Below are 21,908 nucleotides of genomic sequence, written 5' to 3'. Positions count from 1 at the left end.
TTTCGTAAACTTTGTTATGACAGTACATGAAGGGCAACGCCCGCAGAATAAAAATAAAATTGAAATCTTGCATTCCACGGTAACGAAATGTTTGTAATACTACAAGTATATAATACGTATGCATTAATTAAATTTTGAGTTACAACTTACTAGTAGACACACCATATCCAAACTGACACCTATCTGCAGGCGAGTTTTTTTGCATAAGCAACCGTGACCTTCTACATTTCTTCTAAAGTTTGGCTTTTCTAATTTTTCTGACTTCCAGGACAGATAGACAACTGTTTTTGTTGAACTAGAGGACTCTCGCTGCGGTCCGGTCGATTATACACTATACAAACTTAAAAACTGATCCTCGCCATAACTCTTTGGCCGTAAAAACTTTCAGCAGATCGAGGTCAACAGTTAACCGGTACAAAAAAAGTTAAAAAACATAACGCATAAACCAGTAATTTAGCGATTGCCAGATCCTGGCAAAATTCTTCGCTGAACGAATGCTGGTCAGCCCGGTTTTAGCTTCATCACAGCGCAACTGAAGCCGTGCTTGGCCAGTGGCAGGCGGCATCCATGCAGCGCCCAGCTGTCGGCCTCTTCGTCGTACACCTCGATGCTGTCCTCTTCGACACCGACGACCATCGCTGACTCGTTATAGTCATATCCACCCAGCACATACAGCTTCCCGCCCACGCAGGCACATCCGGGACGACCGCGCTTCTTGAGGAGGTCTCCTATGATAAGAACAACACACCTGATACCCGACGGTTCATGCCGACCCACACTCGTACTGTCCAACACCTGTTGATACCAGCAACGTCTACAGCATCACCATATGAGACCCACCTTTTCTCTGCCACTGATTGGTGGTGGGGTCGTAGGATTCCACTAGCGCGCATGCTACCAATTCCTCCACATTCCCGGGAGCGACACCTACAGCTCCGCCTACACAAATGCACCCGCAACATTTAGTGTACAGACTGTGGACCCTTCCGCCATGAGCTACTCTCCCTACTACTCGTACCAGATGAACTTTAATAAGTACTTATCATAATGCGAGTACAAACTAAGTACCAAGCAAAACGACGTTATAACTTCTTAGAATCCCTTCCTCTATGCTATCCTGATCGGGGATCGTACCCATTATACAATCGCGTTTCCCCGTTGTATTTGGATAGACACTCGTACTAGTGCGTACCGACAATGTAAATTAGTCCGCTGGGCGTCACACAGGCAGCCACCCCGGCACGCGGCGTGGGCATATCGGCCAGTCGGGTCCAGGTGTCACCGGCAGGATCGTAGGCCAAGGCCAGACTGCTACCGTCGTTGCCGAAGGCATACAGCCGGCCGGCACACGCCACCGCTACCCAGTAGCCAGTACTGTGGGGCAGCGCGGAAACAGCACTCCAGGAACGGCTGAGGAAATCGTACGCTTCCACGCACGCCAACAGATCGTCCTCGTCATCACGATGGGTGCCACCGATGACATACAGGCGCCCATTGAGGACGGCCACACCGGCGGTGTTGGGATGGCGCGGTGTCGGCAGGGCGGCCACCTGGCCCCCTCGGTTCGCAGGCCAGTGAAGTGGCTGTCGCGCTGTACGGTGCGGATGTGCTCAGCGGTGGCGATGACCATCCAGCGGTCGTCCAGCATCTCTGCAACGCAGCCATCCACGGTTGCTGGCAGCGCCTTCATGGACCACGCAGCCGGGATGGAAGGGTTGATGACGTGCACCAAATCTTCGACGTTATGCGGAATATCACTGTAACCGCCAACGCATACGATCACGTCCTGCGCACCTAACACACACAAACAGAACTATCAAACATTTATACGAGAACCACAACATGCGCGCAGCGTTCAGCGTCCGCGTCGGCCAGCCAAAGGCTAGCTCTAGTAATTTACACTAAGATCACCTAACACAGTAAAATCGCTACAAACAAGGAACAACCCCTGGCTAACTAGTAGACGCCACCAATAATTCGCTCCATAGTGGACACAGAATCAGATCGTAAATACAGAACAATTACCGCATGAATGTCGTGGATGGTGTTTTGCGCTGTCCCGTCGGCCAACTGCCCGTCCTCCGCGGACTGGCCCGACGGGATCCCCACCGGCGCAACGGCCAGAAGCGCCGCGTACTCCTGTCGAGCCTCCGCGCTGAGGAACGGCGCACGGACAGCCTGCAGGACGGCGGACACATGCGGCAGTCGTTCAGGACGGTCGTGATCCAGCCAGCGCTGCACCGCCTCCCACACCTGATCCTCGCTGGACACCTCCAAGTCATCCGACGCCAACAGCTCGGCCACCTGCCAACATTGCCCAACAAACAGGTACACTGCAGCATGTTGCATTCTGTGCACCTTTGATACGGATACGATTTAGAGTGATACGAAGGGCTTACACGAGACCCCCATCAACCATGTACTATTTTTTAAGCCAAATCTGGCCACTTATTAATAATCAGCGAATTTTTCTGATCTAGGAACCATTTTTTTCAAACTGTTTTCGGAAGAAAAAATTTCTGACTGCCGGTCCCCCAGGTGCCCCACCGTTTCTGTGGGCGGTAGCAACTGAGTTGAAGACGAAATTTTTTCTGCATTCTAAATGCCGTTTCTAAGATGAATGAATAACGCTGAGCTCGAATATGATATTTTAAGAATATCTGTGGTCTGGGGATTATGGCAGGTGATGCAGTCCATAGACTGCTGGCTAAATAAGGCATCGGTATTTACACGATTATTGCATCATCCTGAACATCGGTGCGAACTTCTTCGACATGTCTGTGCCTCAAGTAATTTTTAAAACACTAAATTCCAGCCAACGTGTGACATCTGTAGAGTACTCTATTAAAAATCAATCAATCAATCATGATGACTATCACAGGGCCGTACCTGTTGCGCGTCCATCTGCAGAAAGTCCAGGCCCTGCGTCAAAGAGAGACAGTGACGACAGATCAAGTCCAGGGCTGCCGCGGCCAAATGGGGATTGTGGTGGTGGGAGGCCAACGCGTGGACGGTCAAGCAAGTGGACACGCACAGATGCTCTTCTAAATATTTCCAGCATCTGGCGGCCACCGGAGTCATCCCCAGAAACTGCGCCGCGATCAGAACAGACGTCACGTTGTCGTCGCTGAGGTTCAGGTCCATGGTGTACGCGTATCCTACCAACCTGGGCAAAACCAGCGTTATCCATAAATCAGCCAAGGAGCAAATTGAAAGTCACCAAGATACCAATTATTGCCGCGTTATCAAGTCAAAGACTGTCATGATTAATCGTGGAACCCGTTCTACACGATGCTAGAAGCTGTGGTACGCTGTCACTCACTCCTTCAACGTGCGCTGATCGATGTTGCCCAGGCGGAACACTGGTTCCGAGGATTCCTTCCAATCGTGGGTGAAAACCGCGCGAAAATAAGGACTGTGCGCGGTGAGCACGCAGCGATGACAGGGAATGCCCACCGAGGATGCGTCGCTGCCTGTCAACTTGACATCGCACAAGATCCCTGTTGACTGCAGAACACGCAGTTCGCGCAAGAGCTCCACAGTGTCAGCGGGACAATCATGAGTCAAATCAGAACTGTTCAGCTTCGACATGGTGTGCGAACTTAGGACGAAAAAACTGTTCAAAATAGGAAAACAAATCAACAGCTGAATAAAAGAGCTACTTCAAAGTTCAAACGCACTAAAATTCGAATATTAGGAGTACCTCAAAACTGTACTTCGGACCGCTGACGTGAAGATTGTAGGACTAGGCACTGATGAGATGAGTTCACGTAGCAGCCAGCCGACCGCCTAGCGTAATGAGCGCACACGCCGCACAGTAGATTTACTGTAATTGTGAGTACGACTACGTACAACTGTACAAGTAGATTAAATTTTGACATTTTGTAATTTGTACTAGTTTATAGATTTTGTCGTACTGTAGCTAGAGCTACTAAACAGCAGTCGTTTCAGTCTACTGTCACACAAAAGTTACACAAAAGACAAAAATCAGAGTTACAAAAACGCGGGCGAGCGAAGCGTGCCCGCTTGAAATCCGTTTTGACACACGTGGAGGCGAAACTAAGTGAAATTCGCCGAGGGATTATGGAACTCTCATTGCGCGACCATGGTTGCAAAGTGATTCATATTACCCAGTGACGAAACAAAATCGAATTTACTGAAAATCAAGCGTAATGAGAACACACATAATGTTGGTATTAGACAGATTAAGTTTTTCTTTCGACTGATCGCTGAACGCTGTTAAAACTCAACCCGGTTACCCGGATATCCAATGCTTTGCTAAGCGCGCAGGCCTTACCGTAACTTCGCACGGTATCGTCGTGGCTCAAATGGTCTTGCGCTAAACATCACGAATTTGGGGGAGGAACTACAAAATTAATAGGAAACAGCAGCAAAATTTAAGAGCTAGTGAAAACGTAACCTCTATATTACAGTATACGGTATCTGCGCTCACGTTACTGCCATTTGAGGCAGTGGTCGAGGATCCCGGGAGATGATACGCTTCTGCATACGCTACGTTGCGTAAACTATACGAAACGCACTTCACACACGCGACTTTCCGTAATAAGAGATTTTTCGAATCGCAATATGAATCGAGATGGTTCAGCTTCAGCCTAAAAAGTTTATGTTAATAGACGTAAATCGTAATTAACTTCTGGCTCTGTAAGCATAATAAGTTTTGAATCGCGCCATCTGTATACGCGCAGCTGGTTCAGGTCTGTTTTCGAATTGACACCAATGGCCTCATCTGTTGGATACACAAAAAACTGCACAACGAACCGAAATCCGAGAGGTAACCGCACGAACATGGCAGTTCTTATACCAGTATAGACAACATTAGCTACCCGGTAGGTATCAGCATCGGCTTATCAAAATCAAAAGGCCAACAAATGGATAGAACAGGTGGTTTACGATTAAGCCGTTGCCTGTGGCTGTAATGAAACAACCTGTGAACCGTTACAAAGCCGTTGTACCGTTCGACAGCGGAGAGTACTGACGCTTTTCGCAAACGCTATTTGTCTAGCGTGGTCACGGGACGAAATGTTGGGGGCCTTTTACGGCCCACACTCGAACTCTGACTCTGACTCAGAGCGTATTTTACGACATATTTTATAGAATCGTCTTCTTCGGCGCTTTCGCTGTCTGGCGATGACCGATCGCTGTACTTCGCTACATGACCCGACAACGCGTACCGGCATATTTTGTTTAGCTTGCGCACATCCAAATCGCTCAGTTCGTCTTCCACGTTGTCTGGCATCCACTCTCGACCTACATAATGCGCGGATGGTCACGGATCGTTCGTCTGGAATCTCTTTAAAATCTTCAAATGATGAGCAAATGTTTATTGAGCTACAGGGAAATCTTAACAGTAAACGCTATGCTATGGAATATCTAAAAGAAATTTTTATAGTACTTTGTATGCATGTACCTGCACCTATGTATCTGGACTATAGGGAAAATCAGGAAGTATCTGTATCTTGAGCAAATCATAATGGAGTCGATTGGGTTCTGCATTAACTCTGCCGTCAAATGCGCCAGTCTCCCTACATCCACCGGCTTTTCCCAGCGCAGGTGTTGCTCAAAGAATCATGCATATTCATTTCACCGAAGGCGCCAAAGCTGAAAGACAGCGAACGGAATGCGAAATTCCATAGCAGGGATAATTAGTTTACTTTTGTATGACAGTGAGAAGTCTTTCCATAAAGGACATTAACTGTGAAAACTTGGTTGGTTGTAAAAACGGTCCTCATGCTAAATGTGCGTTTTTACGCAAAATTGGGAGAAGATATGAGACGTTTGGTCTCCACAACGCAGCGAAAGCACTCTGTGTGGGATCATTTTGAAAGTACCATAAAAGTTTGCTTCACATTTTTAAAATGCTAAACTGATTTTTACAATTTTGGAAACTCACTTTAAAATTTCAAAAACATGTGAAAACCTGGTTCAGTGTAAAAGTATCTTCATGTCAAATGCCAATGTGCGTTTTCATGGAATTTTGGAATTTTTTTGGCAATCATAATTTCCCAACCAGATATTGCGCGCGCAAACGGTTCTCGCGCCAATGTATACGATTCATCCGTCTACAGAATAATTTAAAATCCAGTAAAACCTGTGGAACGTGAACACCTGCAGTTCTACTGGCTGTGACTGTGCAAAAGGCGTTTCATAAGGCGGGCTGGGCGTTCTAAGTTGAACGAGGGAACACCAACCAGAGACTATGAAGACTGACTGGACAATGAGCCGCTATGTTCAGCGTATGAAGGCTGAACAATGAGCCTGTTAAGAGATGCGACTATATCCCGAACAATGGGCCACGGTTTTGTCCGTCTACTCCTTCGCAAAGCTTGCTTGGCGCGACAGAGAGACAGCGTACATCTTTTTTTAAATCAGATCCGTTAGCAGAAAGCAACGCATTGCGGATGCGAAACCATGGATGCGGCTTGTCTCGTGCACAAAGAGCGTGACCGCATTAATCGATTCACATCCAAGCATAGTGACCCACTATCCCGATTACTTCGAGTCTTGGTCATTAAGGCTGCATCTTCTGCACTTGTTGAAACATAACAAACAGCTTTCAGGCCATGCAGTAATCTTGAGTTGTTACTGAGGAAACAGCGCCTCAAACAACGCTTTCCCATTGCCGGCGAACTTGCTAGAATGCGCTTAATCGTCAAACTGTCCGGAGTAACCAGCTGGAACACGGTGGATGTCCTCACTGACGATGGTCAGCTCCAGCTTGCACACGTCGTCGATGTCACGGCTGATGGCTTCGTCCTGGATTTCGACTGTCCCGGGCAGCATGCACAGCTTATAGAGCATCATAATATATCCAGAAAGCTTTTTCAGTGTCTGATACCTACAGGTGCAGATTCCGAGAGAATTAAGGAGCTGAAAGCAACCCTAAGCGCAGGTTCCAGCGAGCAGATTCAGGTATTAGCGCGACCATCGTCAAATCAACCGTGGACATGGTATCCGGCCAAGTTCCTCGTTCCCGGACTGTTCGGCACGAAGTGCGTGTTTATCGAGGTGCAGTGCGGCTCTGTGATTGTCCGGGACTGCTTTCCAGTCGAGGTGGTCCGCATTGTGTCGTCCAAGAAGGCCCTTCAACCAACTCACTTCATGATTGCATCATATGCTTGTAGTGAGCCGATTTCGGCGCCGCTGTGGAGTATTTGGAAAAACTACCTGGACCTCTGGCATTTTCACCCAGTGCGTCAAGTCGGAAACGCGGTTCTGTGCGTGCAAGAGCAGACTACGAGCGGCATGTGGATATACGCCGTCGGTCATGCGGTGAGTTGTAGGGTGACCGGTCACCACCTCCCTCCTCATAAAAATTTTATTTTTTGTTTGAAGACAGAACAGGTATGGACCGTATGGGGTACACTTAAAAAAATACAATTGTCGGCACTGGTCCAGTGGGCGTGGCCAGAAACAATTAAATTTAAGTGTCGCATGTATTGTCAATGTACATCGATTGTATTGGCAGTACATACGGCACCCCGATCAGTGTTACCTGTTATCACTGCATTTACAGACTAGCTTGTTGACTACCGTACTATTTCTTAATTTTTGTTTTTACAACATCCATTTTTGTAAAAATTTAACCGGTAGTAGATTTGATTTGATTACACTGCTCACCTCTTAATTATTATCTGTACTGCACCACGCGCGCGATGCTGGCAAGTACAAAGAGTTCAGAAAACTTTTACATTGTCAAGCCAGTCAGTAAAAAGTAAATTTACCGAAGAAAAAGTTCAAAACATAAGTTTTCACCAGTACGATGAACACCATTTAATAATGAGAATACGTACACGGTAAACACGTAAACTGACGGCTGGCTTGGCCATATATCTGTATAAGCGCCATATGTATTGCCAGTGCACTAACAATACATTCGGCAGTTAGATTTGTTTTTGGCCACGCCTACTGCACCATTGCCGATGAAAATATTATTTTAGGTATTCCCAATACCTACTCTGTCTTCAAGCAAAATATGAAATTTTTCTGAGGGCGGTGACCGGGCCCTGGTTAGTATTATTCGAAAAAGCGTTGTTTTTAACATAAAAAAATTAAGTCAAGTCAAAATTAGCATAAGACTGGAATTTTCTTGCTGTTCTGTTCTAAAATTTCTTGCTTGTTCAGCTAACGATAATAATGTAGCTACTTTACTGTTTCGGGTCGAGGGGTTGCGTCTTGTGTTTTTTTTACTGCAAGGAAATGCAATATTCTGGCAAGGTGCGTGGCCAGCGCACTGCAAATAACAGAGACTCCGCACGAGTAATTCTCGTGAAATCCGCAAACAGAGTTTTTGAAAACAAATGTCGATCGAACACTCTAAAACCTTATCTGATTTAGTTTTGTTTCTGAAAAAGCAATGTGTTAGCTACAATTAGAAGTCAAATCTGCATTTTTTTTATTCACCCTGTCATGCAGCCAAAACTGTTAACCAAAATATCCGAAAATCCAGATAAAACATGGCATTTTTTGAAAACGTCACATTGTGTCATGACTGCATAACTCGTTTAGTGTATGCAGCATGTCCACAACTATTTTCTGTTGAAAATAAATGTATTTCGCTAGATGAAACAGTTGAAAATATTTAAAATGTCTGTAAGGGGAACAAATGGCACGAGATTTTATATTTCGTGAACTGGGATACGAAAACTTTACACTTCGTTTCATTTGGCACCTTTGCAAACGTAGATGGCTTAATTCTTTCAAAAGCCTTTTATTCATTTTGTATTTAAAATTAATCGAATGAGTCTAAACATTTATCGAATGAGTCGAATGGGTCACGGTGCGATAAAGCATCTGCGAGAAACAAATCAAAACAAGAGACGACCATTTTGTCAGCCACCCGGTATCCCTGAACGCGTCAGTGCGAGTTGAATTTGTTCGTAAAAGGTACATTGCTTAGTTAAACCAGTGTTTAGTTCGTGCTTAGTACTTACTTAATTCATTGCTTAGTTAATTGCTTACTTCGTACATTGCTTAGTTAAATTTTCATGATATTGAGCACCGGAAAGAATGTCATAGCCGTGTTGTCGTTATTCGTTCGTTTTTTCTTCATTCGGTATACGTGTACAGTAGATGCAATGTAATACGTAACTTCGCACAACTTTTTTCGGTTCTTGTGTTTGCCACAACAGGAAATCCTCGCACTCCTAGCAGAAGCCCAGTGCGATATGGAGAAGCTCGTTAAGTCAGGGTGGACATTTAACGGCTCTGCGTGGCTTCCCCCGAAGCTGGCACCCTGCTCTGGATGCGTCGAATGGGAGCCGGTCGATCCAAACGCAGGCCTATTCCCCTTGCCGGTAGAAATATTCGGCGCAGTGTTCCAGTATTTAGATAGTATTCACCTAGTGCAATGTCGTCGCACATGTATGCTGTGGAATATTGTGCTCACTCAACCGCAGTGCTCCCAAGAAGTGTGGGTGTCCTTTTTACCAAAATCCACAGCATCAAACAGGCGCGTAACTGTCAGGGTTGCCCGGAGTTTGTGGAATGGCGTCGCCAGCTCGACATAATGTAGCTATTACTGTTTCGGGTCAGGTTACGACTACGAGGAGAACAGCGACGTGGTAGACTGCCTGCGATTTATCCACGCTCACCGAGAAGTACTGCAGCCGATGCCGGGACGGAAGGTGATGGTGGTATTTGACAGTTTGTTTCTGGGAACAATTGTAGCTACAATTAGAAGTCAAATCTGCATTGTTTTAGTCCCGTGTCATGCAGCCACTGTTAATACTGCTTTCGATCAACGGTTGGCACCAGATAATACCCTGGGAGCAGATAATTTCGTGTGGTTTGTTTTCGTGGTTTGTTTTCGCCGAAACAGTTGAAAATATTTATGTTGTACGATCCTCGGAGCTTAACTGTGTGGGTACAAGAAATTGCCATCGATGAGATTGTTGTTGAAGATGAATCCAAAAGCCAGATTCACGCGGTATTTAAAGTTAATCGAAGAGTCAAACATTATCGAATGAGTCGAATGGGTCACGTCGATACGAATGTGCGAGAAAAAACAAAACAAGAGACGAATTTTGTAGCCGGTATCACTGAATAGTATGTTAATTTGTTGTAAAATACATTGTAGTTCAGTGTTTAGTTCGTGCTTAGTACTTACTTAATTCAGTGCTTAGTTAATTTTACTTGCATTGCGAGTTAAATTTTCAGATATTGAGCACGGAGAATTTAGCCGTGTTGTCGTTATCGTTCATCTTCATCGAAATGCCCGCAGTAATGGGTAATCGTAATTCGCAAACTTTTTCGGTTCTTGTGTTTGCACTAAAGGAAATCCTGACTCTACAGAAATGCGTTGTACTTTCTTTTTGTTTTTTGTAATAATTATGTCTATGTTATTGTGCCTCGTTGCTGCGCTGTACCTTTCTGACATCCAAGTACTCACATCAGAAATATTCACGTTCATATTTAGATTATTCATAGTGATGTCGTCGCCGTATATGTAATTATGCTCACTCTCTTCTCCCAAAAATTGTGTCTTCCGTTTACAAAACACACTCACACGCAACTGTCGGTAGCCCGGCTTTCTTCTTGCACCACAAATAAACCTTTCAGACTGATTTTAATAGTCCGTAAACTCGGTGCGAAATCCCAGCTTTGCACAGTGACAGGTGTAATCTCGTTGCACATAATCACAAAGAAAATATAATTATAACATACTGAAAAACAGAAAACGGAATAATCAACTTCTTAGAAAAGGAAAATAAACCTTGTACAGCTCGCGCCGCGTTAAAACACCTTCATATATAGTCAATGAACATTAGAGTGCTTCCATGGAATTCCGAATTACACAGGAAAGTACGAGTGAGAGAATTATACACGTTAGCACGGGGATACGGGAATGCACAGGGGGCGCCACGTGCGGACGACGCAGGCGCCCGGTTTCTACACGGAATCCACCACGGCCATGTCGGCCATATGATCCAGGCCGCCCAGACTGCCCGGCACCGTGGACGGCGGCGAGGCCGACAGGAAATGGCCGGCCTCCTTCTGACGTTTCTTCTGCTTCATACGCCGGTTCTGGAACCTGTTACGATACACTCCGTTAGAACACAGTGCGACTTGTTGAAATTTATTGCAGTAGTCGATATACGAATGATAAATCTCGTTTACAATTCGGTTCGATAAGGTTTAGATTTCTTGCGATATTCCGTAGAGAATGATATATGTTGTTTATATAAGATTTCCGGATTCTGGGTTTTATCAAGATGTACAAACGGTCTCGCCACACAAGATGAATGGAATATAAAAGCGTGCTGGTGATTTTATAATGAGAGTGCGACATGGATTTATGAATGAGTGCATGGGTGGTAGAGAATATTGTAAACTCGTTTTGATATCGGTTTCCATCAGATTTATGCTGCTCGTCGCTTAATGAAGTTATGAGTCAGCGATTAACTGCTGACAATATTGTGCTCGTACGCAGCAACGAATGGGCATAATATAAATAAATCCAATATTCGAATGGTTACTTCAGTTTTTACTCATTTTTATGCCCTTAAAAATTAATAAAGGTTATTTTAATTTAATTTTTTAGAATTACTATTTATTAGAATGAACGAAAAATGTATTTACTTATCGAAAGTTATTGGTGTTTGTTTTGACAACTATATTAGTGTGTAAAAGTTTAATCTAATAAAATTTTAACGTAGGAAACCTTCTGAAAAAGTTATTCGTATTGCAGAAAGGAGCTTTCTAAGCTTACCTGTTTACTATTTATTTGTTAATTATTTTGGCAGATTGACAGTTTTAATAATTAGGATTTTAATGTAGAAAAACTTTTTTTTGAATAAATGCCTGGATGTATCGTTAAAATGTCAAAATGTTCCAAAATAAAACGAATAAACTGCTCTTTTTTAGGTTAGTTTCTGCAAGTCAAGAGTAAATGGGGCGTTTAATGGTGGCGCTGCGGCGTTCTCAGGATTACGTCTTACAGTGCTAGAGTTCTTACCATATCTTGACTTGGGTCTCGTTTAATCCGAGCTGGTTAGCGATCTCGATGCGTTTGGCACGCGTGAGATACTTGTTGTACTGGAACTCTTTCTCCAGCTCCGTTAGCTGTTTGATGGTGAAATTGGTCCTTCCGGTGCCGTTAGACAGGATCTGGATGTTCTTGTTAATGGGCATGCCGGCCGGGGGCGGGACGCCGGCATCCGGCGGCAGGGCTACGACGGGACTGTGCTGCAGGGCGCCCACTTCCTGCTTCAGCTCGCCGGCCTTAATGGCGCCGTTTCCTTTAATACTGCCCAGGCCATTTCCGCCGCCACCGCCCGGGTAACCGGCCACTAGAGTGGGCAACAAAACAACAAGCATAAGTTAGTGAAAATCTCGGGAATTACTTCTTTTATATGAAAGGTCACCAAGGGCTCCATTAAAATGGAGAAGTGTGCTGTACAGAGTAGATAGAAAACAACTAAGAAACAAATTATTGTATCTGTTTGTATATATATGTACATTAAAGGATAAAAATCAGAATGTCGCATTTTTCACTGCCAGTATAGTTTCAATTTGTTAGCAACTATCTGTAGTAACTATTATGACAACTGGCTCAGTACTTTATTACGAGGTACCAAGCTTTATTAACTGAATTAGCTCAAGCGCAGATCATTCTGAATCCTTAAAAAATTTTAACATTTCTAATCGTAATTATTTGATCTTTGGCAATCACAAGACGATTGAAATATGGACGATTATAAGACCGAACCTAATGCGGGCTTCAGGCATGTAAAGTCAAGTACGCATTAACTAAGTTACTGTGAAAATAAATCAAAGATAACTTGATCAGAATAATAGTGTCTTTTACAGCATGTTCCCCCATCAATCACGTTAACAATTTAATATGTAAATAATGTAATTCATGACATTTATTAAAACAATTTAAAGAAGATACAGCAGTTAGTCGTTAAATTGTCATCCATGAAAAATCGGTTATTTATTCGCAAGTAATTATTTTCAGTCAATATCCATATTTTTCTTAGTAGCTACGGTGTGTTGTTGACGGTACTCGTAAACGTGCTTTAGGACATTTTATGTGCCGGTTAATTGATTTTGCTGGCTGTACAGATGACGAAAACGCTGAAATGGACAGGAAAAACAGTGTGCGTGCTGTCTAACTGCCTCTCGCTACTCTACGAGTAGAGAGAGAATTGCCAGTGAAAACGTCGATTGGCGCTGCAGCTGATGTCTTTGGGAAAAGAATGTCACATTGGCCGTATTTGTTTAGCTTAAGGGCCACTTAATGTTATTTCCTGCTGTGCTACTGTTCTGATGGGCCATTAATCATTCGCCTCGGCATTCCAACACCATCGACCGTTTCTCACCACACAGATATACAATTTAAACACACAAAATGGCATATGTATCCAATGTCGAAAGCGGAGAAACAACTTATTGATCACCCGCATAACGCTGCAGCAACTGTTATTGCACCGGACTATGACAAAAATATTACCATCAAAATGCAAATAAATTTTTTACGAAGCATCGTTTTTAAGCTTCATAATGGTTAGACTGTAATTTTATGAATACAAAATCTCTGTGTTTCGAGGTATACTTATGGTTAGCAGGATTTTCTCCAAACCGTGAAAAAACCACGCCAACCGGTTTACCAAATATGTAAAATGCATGTCAGTAACTTTTTCATTATTTTTTGCTAATTATTTTTAGAAAGTTCCGTACGATGTCGGAAAGGTCACGCAGCCGAAAAAACTTCTGTCGAAAAAAACGGTGCATTTCTAATGTTTTGGTCTAAGAAAAAACCGGCTGTTGTATCAGCAGAAGGTCATGAAAACAGCCGCTTATCGCACCTAATGACAATTTAACGACACTTTAATACGCGTTGCTAATTGCTCTCCCCATCACACAACACACCGGCCGATATACTTCGCTACATGAAATTCCGTTGAACTACTCAGATAAGCATCGAAAAGCACACTCTACTCCGTCTCTCGGCTTCTTACCTTTGGTTGCGCCGCGTTTGACCTGCATCCATTTGTAGGTCGGGGCCTTTTTCGTCGGCTGATTATGCGGCGACAACTGCTGCTGTTGTTGCTGCTGCGGAGGCGGGGCTTGCTGCATGGACTGCAGCTGACTGTAGTCCACCGGCTCGGTGCCCCCGCCGTCCTCGTACCCGCCCATCTCCAGCTCCGGACTGTGCTTGCCGTACAGCACCGGCGGGACGGCGCCGACGTCGTACATATACTGATAAGTGCGAGATCGCTCGGGAGTATTGGAGGCGGTGTTGGTGGAATAGACGACGTTGGCCGCCGTCGGGGCGTTGGTGTGGTGGAGATAAGGGTCATGGTATTTGGGATGGTGGGGATGCGGCAGGGGAGGGTTCGTGAAGGGGTAGGCCAGGGGCTGGGTGTGCGGGTAGTGGCGTACCGGGGGCGGTTGGGCGGCGTGGTGTGCCGGGTAGTCGTTGCCCTGAATTCGCAAAATACCCTCAAAATTTCATCCTTCTTAAGTAACGGAACGTTACGAGAGATAGCGTGGTAATAATAGTTTAGCGGGAAAGCTAAGCGTAATGCTGTCGAACAACAAGGAATTGCTAATTAAGGTATTGCAGATCTGGACCAGGAGCTAACTTGGAGGCTTTCGTTATAGTCCCACGAACTACATTATATCGTGTGCACTTATGAAAACAATATATTGTACGTTTGTACTGATATTATAAAATTATCGCTACAAAATAGGATTGCCGAATTTTTAACCCTTTCCATCAGGCCGATGGAAAAATTACATGTACTGACCAAACTTTTCTGTTTTTGCATGCGCATTATTTAGAAAGGATTTTTTTAAGCTTTTAAATTACTAACCATAAATTCCAGAAAATGCTTAGATAGTGATAGATATTGAAATGACACATAATATGTAAACTATGATATATTTACTCAAATACAGAAAATGATTTGTGCCTGACCTTATATTTTTGTGCGCTTAAATGCGCTACGATGCTTGCATTTTTATTAGACAAATACCGGCAATAAATAACGCATACAGCAAATGAACATAACGTCGGATGCAAACTTAATAGATGTCTAGAAGTAGCGAAATATGTTCCTGTACTGTGTAAACAGCGCCATTCAACGATATACGCGAACTGTGGATGTGCTTATTTATGACCGGCAGTTAACGTTACCTTGCAGTGCAACCTACTCATTATTATGAGCGGAAACCATGAGGCATTTGCTAAATATGATCGATCTACCAGCGATAACGTGTAATTACCAAATCAAAATCCAATAGGAATATTTCGAAGCACGGAAATTTTGCAAACATCGAAGCGACTTTTTAAGAAATAGTTACTGGAGATTGTAATGTCACAGAGTGACTGTTATGGTTGGATACATCGAATCCATCTACAAGTGCAGTAATTTTGGCATTCAATTAACTAGATCAAGCTACTCGTACAAAAAATATCAATATGAATTACTCCCATCGTATGCGTTTTTCCAGACGTATGCTTTTCGATAGCAGAATTAGAATAAAACTTAGAATACATTATTTCGAATAAGTTACAAGCCACAGTATCTATGTAGCAAGGAAATTATCGCTGAAGGTCAGCCGACACTTGTAAATTTCTCGAGCTTTAGGGGCTTGACGTTGCACTTGAGAGAAAAGTAAAAATTCAGGCAAAATTCAAGGTTATGTACACAATATTTCGCATAGTTTTCGGCAATTTAAAACCTTTCTACGTGGCTATCGCAAAAATTTAAAACTTGAAAAAGGTGTTTACCAGATATATGATCACATAGTTAGAGGACAGTAACTGAGAAGTGAATTCTAGAATAGATAATTATATAAATACATAATTAATTTTCATATAAATTTTGTTGAATGAATATTACATCAAGTAACGCTTTAGTTACTTACGCGTTACATTCGGTATCATATATACTAGCATTACGTACGGTATTATAATATATATTTAGCGTGCGTATTCCGAATCGTACCTGGAATGGGACGTTGTTATCCGCGTAGGGATAGATCATATTCCCGGTGTGTCCGCCACCGTCCGGCAGCAGCTCATAACTCCACGCGGTGTTATGGGGCGCCCCTAGGGGTGGAGAAGGAAAATCAGGAGTAGTGCCGGCAGCCTGACAGGAATAATAGGGCATCGACGCAACCGGGAGATAGGCTGACTCGGGGGGACTGTAATAGGCGTGCGAGGGGGGAGGCAGTAAATCCGTATAGTTACCCGCCTGCTGCTGCTGTTGCTGTTGCACGGCCGATTGATTGCACACTATACTGTTGCTGCTGTTGTTCTCATCGCACTGATACCGGCTATGCGGGACGGCTTTGCCGGCTGCTTGCTGCTTCACCTTAGCGGCCGTCTTCGGTTGGCCCGCGGCGGTGGGCCGGCCATTGACGGCCGGATGGAAACCGCTGGTGCCGGTGTAGGTGGCGGGCGGCGGTGAGGTGGTGTTGCGCTTGGTGAGGACCGGCAGATCCTTACTGTCGAAGGGGGGACTGCTGTAGGGCGGGGCCGGGGCGGGGTAACCTGTACAGGGTCATCAACGGGGGATTATCGGTGGTTAAACGGCGGCATTCATCAAGGCCTGCCAGCGTATGTTTTACAACAACTCACAACAAGATTAGCGCGTTTACTTAACAGTTTAGGTACCGGTTACTGTTAGATATCACGGCACACTTCACAATTAAAATTAAATTTATTTTAACGTGGCGCACAAATGGTCGTTGATCGAGGCGCTTAGAAATCACATTATTTTCCGGGCGCACAGCTAAATTCTAAGAGCCCGGAGAATCGGGGTACACAGTCCAAACATTCTGCGCCGCGTTTGCCGGAGAGCACACAGATTTACCTTACTCGTAATATACTGTCTTTAAATCATAATTTCGTTCTGGTAGTCTAAAAGATTTATTTTTTAAATTAGTTTGTAATTTTTAAGTTGTATTGTAGTAACTATTTTTTGAACCGCTGTGTAAAGGTCATTAGGGAATTCAACGATTTTTCTTTCATGTCGTTAATGTGACAATCATACTAATTGCCATATCTTGCTTTATATGACAGCATCATTAGCGACAACCAGCCATAATTCACCGCGCGCATTACCCGAGAAGCGGGCCAATCTAAATAATTCCTTCAGTGCTCATTTATTGACGACAGACAAATACACCCCATCACCCAGTGATCTACATACAGTTAGTTCTCCACTAATTGGCCATGTTTGCCGATCTGTCGTCAGCATGGACAATGCCACCGTTAACAAATACAGCCATCTATCACTGGCACTAACACAGCGTAGTACTTGTAACGCATATATCGTTTCTATCGGTTCCGACACGGAATTGTTCAATTAATGCGCCGCGGCTACTTAGGCAGTCCATTAGCGTTGGAGAATGTTACTTGTCGCTAGTTTACCGGGGGACTGGATTGATCGGCTCACTAACAACACAGACTGATGATCGTCGGTGTTCGCATACTGAAGTACACAAACAGAGTATTATACTCAGTTTGTGTGTTATCTGTTTCGTTGGCTCGGTTGGAGCACCAGCTGCCAGCGGCGCAACCGATTTAAAATTTTGACGTTCACGAGCATTAAAAACGAACACGTTGCCGCTGTAATATTACAGTGTGTTGAATGATCAGAATGAAGGCACTCAACCTAAACGATTTCCTTCAAAACCTTGCAGAAATAAAATTTATGGCAGTATTCAGTTGTCTAACACTAATTAAAATCTTAATAACTGGAACGCGATGAATAATTAGCATGCCAAAAACAGGCAAGCCGCTTCACTTAGAGAAATTATGTAACGAAATCACTCTGTTTAGCTGAACAATTTTCTTCATTTGATTATGAATTTGACAATTCACTGAATTCAAATTAACCATAAATGAGTTATTTGATTAAAATGTGTTTGTAAAAATATTTAATTTTTAAACTAATCTTTAGAAAATCTGTGTTACATATTATTAGCTACATTATGTGCAACACATGTAACTTACAACCTACGTGCAGTGTTGAGGATATCGGGAGCGATCAATAACAGATAAATAGCATGATTAACACAAACTAGATGAAAAGCGGTTGCAAACTAATAATGATGGATGGGACAATCTACACCGACATTCAACCAACATACAGAAATGCAGACGATACAGAAATCTCCTAATCCCGTCTCCCCTTACAATCTAAGCAGCAAATTAATTATTAACCATTCCCGCGTGGTTGTATCCAAACGCTAGCAATGTCCGCGTGGTGGGCAGTGCGGCGCACGGCCGCCGCTGTATCGCATTACACCCGCCAAGTGGGATTACGGCGCCTCAACGACCGGTCAAGTAGTCACCCTGTCTCTCTGTCTCGCGCTCACTTCATTACAGCTCCAGCTGGAATATTTATGATCCCCTGGCTAAATGAAGACAACTCCTTTTTATTGATTACTCACCAACTAAATCATTAACACACTTTTTATGGACTGTTCACCTAATCAACCGGCGATTTGTTAGCCGTTTAAATACAACGGCCGTTAATTAGCCCATCAACTCTTCTGTCAATGGGATTGATAATGTGTCGTAAATCGTGGCGCGCGTTATTAGACGCTCAAGTACGGGATATGTTGCTGCTGTTACACGCGGAATTAATGGCGCGGAATGAAAAGGAAATTACCGGCAACAACTCTCCGTTTCCGTTTACATGCCAGCGTGTTACACAGCTTCGTATGATGCGATGGCTGGATTTTACAGTGCGATGAATAATTCATTATGCATGCGCGTCGGGTTTTGAAGGAGACCTTACACAAACAGTCTCATGTTTGATGAGTTTGTTAGGAATTAATTGGCGTATGCGCTGCATCAAATGCGGCCGGCCTTTGGCAGTGGTGTGCCGAATGCCGCGGTGTGTGTTGTGCATACCATGTCAAATTCTGCCGAGGTCACCAGCGGACGGTCCACACAATGTGGAAAAATATCAAATATTTTTTCACCAAACAATGATCCTAGTGCCTACCATTGATATTTTAAAGAATTTTTTAAAATTCAGTTTAATGCGCAATGATTTCCCCAGTAAAATCGACAGATGAATCAACATTGTACAGCTCTTACTCGCTCACTACGTATGTATTGTACATTGCAGGCCTGACAGATTACATAAAATTGCGAATCGAAATGAATATTTTACGTGATCACGTCACGTACAATACTCGCAATATGTATTTTAATTCAAGTCAGCTAATTGCTTAACGAAAATTATTACGTAAACGCGTGCGTCGAAAAACGCTGTAGTATAAACTAACATGTTATGTAATGACCAAAATCTCGAGTATAATTATCCATCAGCGACATATATCGGCAAATTTAGGCCAACCAAAAGCAGCTTCAGACTAGGTTTTTCCACCACACAAAAATTTCTGACACGACGCATTCCTGCGCGTCAAACCAGCCAGCCACAAAAATGTCAAGACCAAACTGTACCGCGTCGATGCGACATCGCTACGAGGCAGGTGTTCTTCACCGTTCTCATGTCAAAATCACTAACCGCTCACAGCAGCATCGATTATAAAAAACTTTTTCGCCGCTTATCGGCATTTAATTTTAATGATTAATAGATTTAAATTAGTGATGGATAATCCATAAATCCTTACCGTTATCAATGTGGGTACAGTGTGGACCGGCCGACTGCTGGCTGTCAGGGAAGACGATCCCGGATGGCGGAAGATGATGGAGGACCGAGGTCGGCGTGACCGTGTAAAAAGGTACCGTACATTGCGATTGCGATGGTGGTGGTGATGATAAATCCGCATCTATTTTGTTAAAGCTCGGCGTATGGGGAGCATAGAGTCCAAGAGGACTAGACGAGGAAGACTGTACTGCCGCACTGGTCGTGGTGCTCAGTGACGGACTAGTCAGATTATTAGTTGCTGCCATCATCATCATTAATTTCGCATCTATCATCATCAAGCTGCCATGGCCACGATAGCGGCCCGCGTCGACACTGTAACTGCCGAAGCATCCACTCTCTCATACACACATTCGTTCCCGCTTCCTTGCACACCTTGTTCTCAGCCTTGTCTTTAGCAAAATTACCCAGGGATTATGGGAAAAACAAAGGGGGAATATTTTTATTCCGCTATTCAGGAAAACCGGGGTTTTCTAAACGGGTGAAGTTATGTGCTGTGTGTGTTACGACGGGAGAGACAAGACGGGATAGAGAGAGAGCAGACAGACACCGCGACAGAGAAAAAGCAATAATTCATTTTTCTGATAGGCAATAAATCACAAGTTGCCTGTCCCGTAGATTGGCATATAATTTATCACCATCGCTAAGCAGCGTCCATTGCGCCGTGTACAGCCCTGCTGACAGCTGTGTAGACTTGGCTCCGCCTCCGTCCCTGTCAGCGGCCGCTCCGCGTCCTGATTGGTCGGTGTGCGGATTTAAAGCCGCGCCCCTTCATCGGCTTGTAGTTTTGACAGCTCTCAAGGCTTGTCAAAAGTTGCCGGCGCGAACAAAGGCCCAGTTTGTGAGGGAGGCAGAGAGACAGCGATACGAGCGAGAGAGAGACGCGCTGGTTGTGTGGAGGGGATATTTTGACTAAAATAATATTTAATTTACGAATCAAGCTGAGCTGCACGTTTGCACTGTGCGTGTTTGTTTGATGGATTTGAATGTGAGCGCTGTGTATTATGGTGTGTACGGGGGGAGGGCGCGCGTCCTTGGGGCAGTGCGGAGAGAACACGGCGCGAAAGCTGGTTTGGTGAAGTTTGTTTGCTGCGCGCTTTACACCGACGGCCGGCAATGTTGTTCCCACGGCCAAACTATTTCGGTGTGGAATTATTTTTATGCGACAATTATTTCAGAGATTTGTGCTACCATTTGCGAACTACATGTATCTGTATATTGAATTACTTTGTTTTGTAAATAACTTTGGTTTTCATTTATTCATTGCAAAATAAGTTTGTAGATTGAAAATTTTAATTTGCGGGATTAGAAACTAAATTTTATTTTTTGTAAATTTCTCTGAAGCAAAATTTTCATAATGTAATTTTTAATGAGATGAAAGAGAAGAGTAAGTTGCGTGCTTGTAATTTCTATAAGATAAATTAGTGCTTACATGGATAAAATAACCCATTTGCCTTTTAATTAAGATAAAATCAAAAAGGAATTTAAAAAGATTGTAATTAGATTCAACAGAAAAATAAAATAACAAATAATATTTAATATATGTATACTGAATATACAAGATATACATAAAATATTCCAGTAAGTGGGAATTACAGCGCCGCTAAAATTTTAAAATATGGTTGCTGCTTGTAATGCTTAAGAGCATGCATATCTATTCAGCTACGCTTTTCCACGAACGAATGTAGAACACGATTATTTGCCCAACAAATTTCGTAATATGACCGAGCAGAATTTTCGTTTTATAACCTTTTGACAAAACAGACTTCAATAAAAACTATTAAGAACCATTCATGAGCACCCTTTTCCAACCGACACCGATCGGCGCCACTTCACACAATCCCCAATGAAAAACACCAGCGATCAGCGGGAAGTGGCTGTATAAATGGCTACAATGGCAAATGCAAGTGCGGCAATTGCTGCGTGCTGCTGCTGGTGGGCTGTATTCATGGCTGTGTTGTTGCAGGTTGTTTGTCGAGCAATCTGCCCAATCGTCGTGGCCCGGGCCCTGCCGTGTCGACTGGCACTTCAATGGCCCTTGTAAGGAAGATGGATGAGCCTGCCATACACCGCCCGACCCGGCATCCCGCGAAGCGTCCCATTTCCTCTCCCAGCGATTGCGCAAACACACACACTCATTCTGCGATATATGCGAAGTGCAGCGCGTGGGGCAGCCGGGAAACGGGGACACGTTCGAGCGCACGGCGGTGGCAGTAAAATAATTATAAACCGAAAACATACTGTGCT

The 21,908-nt window shown here is 43.9% G+C and overlaps 2 protein-coding genes across 2 annotated transcripts; both read right to left on the bottom strand.

Annotated features, from left to right (window-relative positions):
* Positions 1-450: 450 nt before the first annotated feature.
* Positions 451-3,591, bottom strand: LOC129600349 (kelch-like protein 2). The gene is made up of 7 exons (XM_055498830.1): positions 3,323-3,591; positions 2,890-3,166; positions 1,971-2,304; positions 1,598-1,794; positions 1,193-1,550; positions 841-939; positions 451-728 (listed from the first exon to the last, which is right to left on the bottom strand). Exons 1-7 carry the CDS (start codon positions 3,589-3,591, stop codon positions 502-504), a joined length of 1,761 nt encoding a protein of 586 aa, XP_055354805.1. The 3' UTR covers positions 451-501.
* Positions 3,592-10,580: 6,989 nt separating this feature from the next.
* On the bottom strand, positions 10,581-20,270 carry LOC129600338 (homeotic protein labial-like). Its single transcript, XM_055498820.1, has 5 exons — positions 19,627-20,270; positions 15,978-16,525; positions 13,983-14,448; positions 11,975-12,308; positions 10,581-11,050 (listed from the first exon to the last, which is right to left on the bottom strand). The coding sequence occupies exons 1-5, from the start codon at positions 19,937-19,939 to the stop codon at positions 10,909-10,911; spliced, it is 1,803 nt and encodes a 600-aa protein (XP_055354795.1). The 5' UTR covers positions 19,940-20,270; the 3' UTR covers positions 10,581-10,908.
* Between the last annotated feature and the right edge of the window lie 1,638 nt (positions 20,271-21,908).

The sequence above is a fragment of the Paramacrobiotus metropolitanus genome, unplaced genomic scaffold (genome assembly GCF_019649055.1).
Source record: "Paramacrobiotus metropolitanus isolate TYO unplaced genomic scaffold, Prichtersi_v1.0 Parri_scaffold0000172, whole genome shotgun sequence".
NCBI lineage: Eukaryota > Metazoa > Tardigrada > Eutardigrada > Parachela > Macrobiotidae > Paramacrobiotus > Paramacrobiotus metropolitanus.
Note: the sequence above shows the minus strand (reverse complement) of the source record. Positions and strands in the feature narration are given on the sequence as shown.

Excerpts from the sequence above, each read along its gene's own strand:
- LOC129600349 (XM_055498830.1), bottom strand. The coding sequence starts at position 3,591 with ATGTCGAAGCTGAACAGTTCTGATTTGACTCATGATTGTCCCGCTGAC. Across the intron at positions 1,551-1,597 it reads CCGCTGAGCACATCCGCACC|GTGGCCGCCCTGCCGACACC; the intron begins GTACAGCGCGAC and ends CGAGGGGGCCAG. Across the intron at positions 940-1,192 it reads CGGACTAATTTACATTGTCG|GCGGAGCTGTAGGTGTCGCT; the intron begins GTACGCACTAGT and ends GCATTTGTGTAG.
- LOC129600338 (XM_055498820.1), bottom strand. The coding sequence starts at position 19,939 with ATGATGATAGATGCGAAATTAATGATGATGATGGCAGCAACTAATAAT. Across the intron at positions 12,309-13,982 it reads CAAACGCGGCGCAACCAAAG|TGGCCGGTTACCCGGGCGGT; the intron begins GTAAGAAGCCGA and ends TGCCCACTCTAG. Across the intron at positions 11,051-11,974 it reads GAGACCCAAGTCAAGATATG|GTTCCAGAACCGGCGTATGA; the intron begins GTAAGAACTCTA and ends GTATCGTAACAG.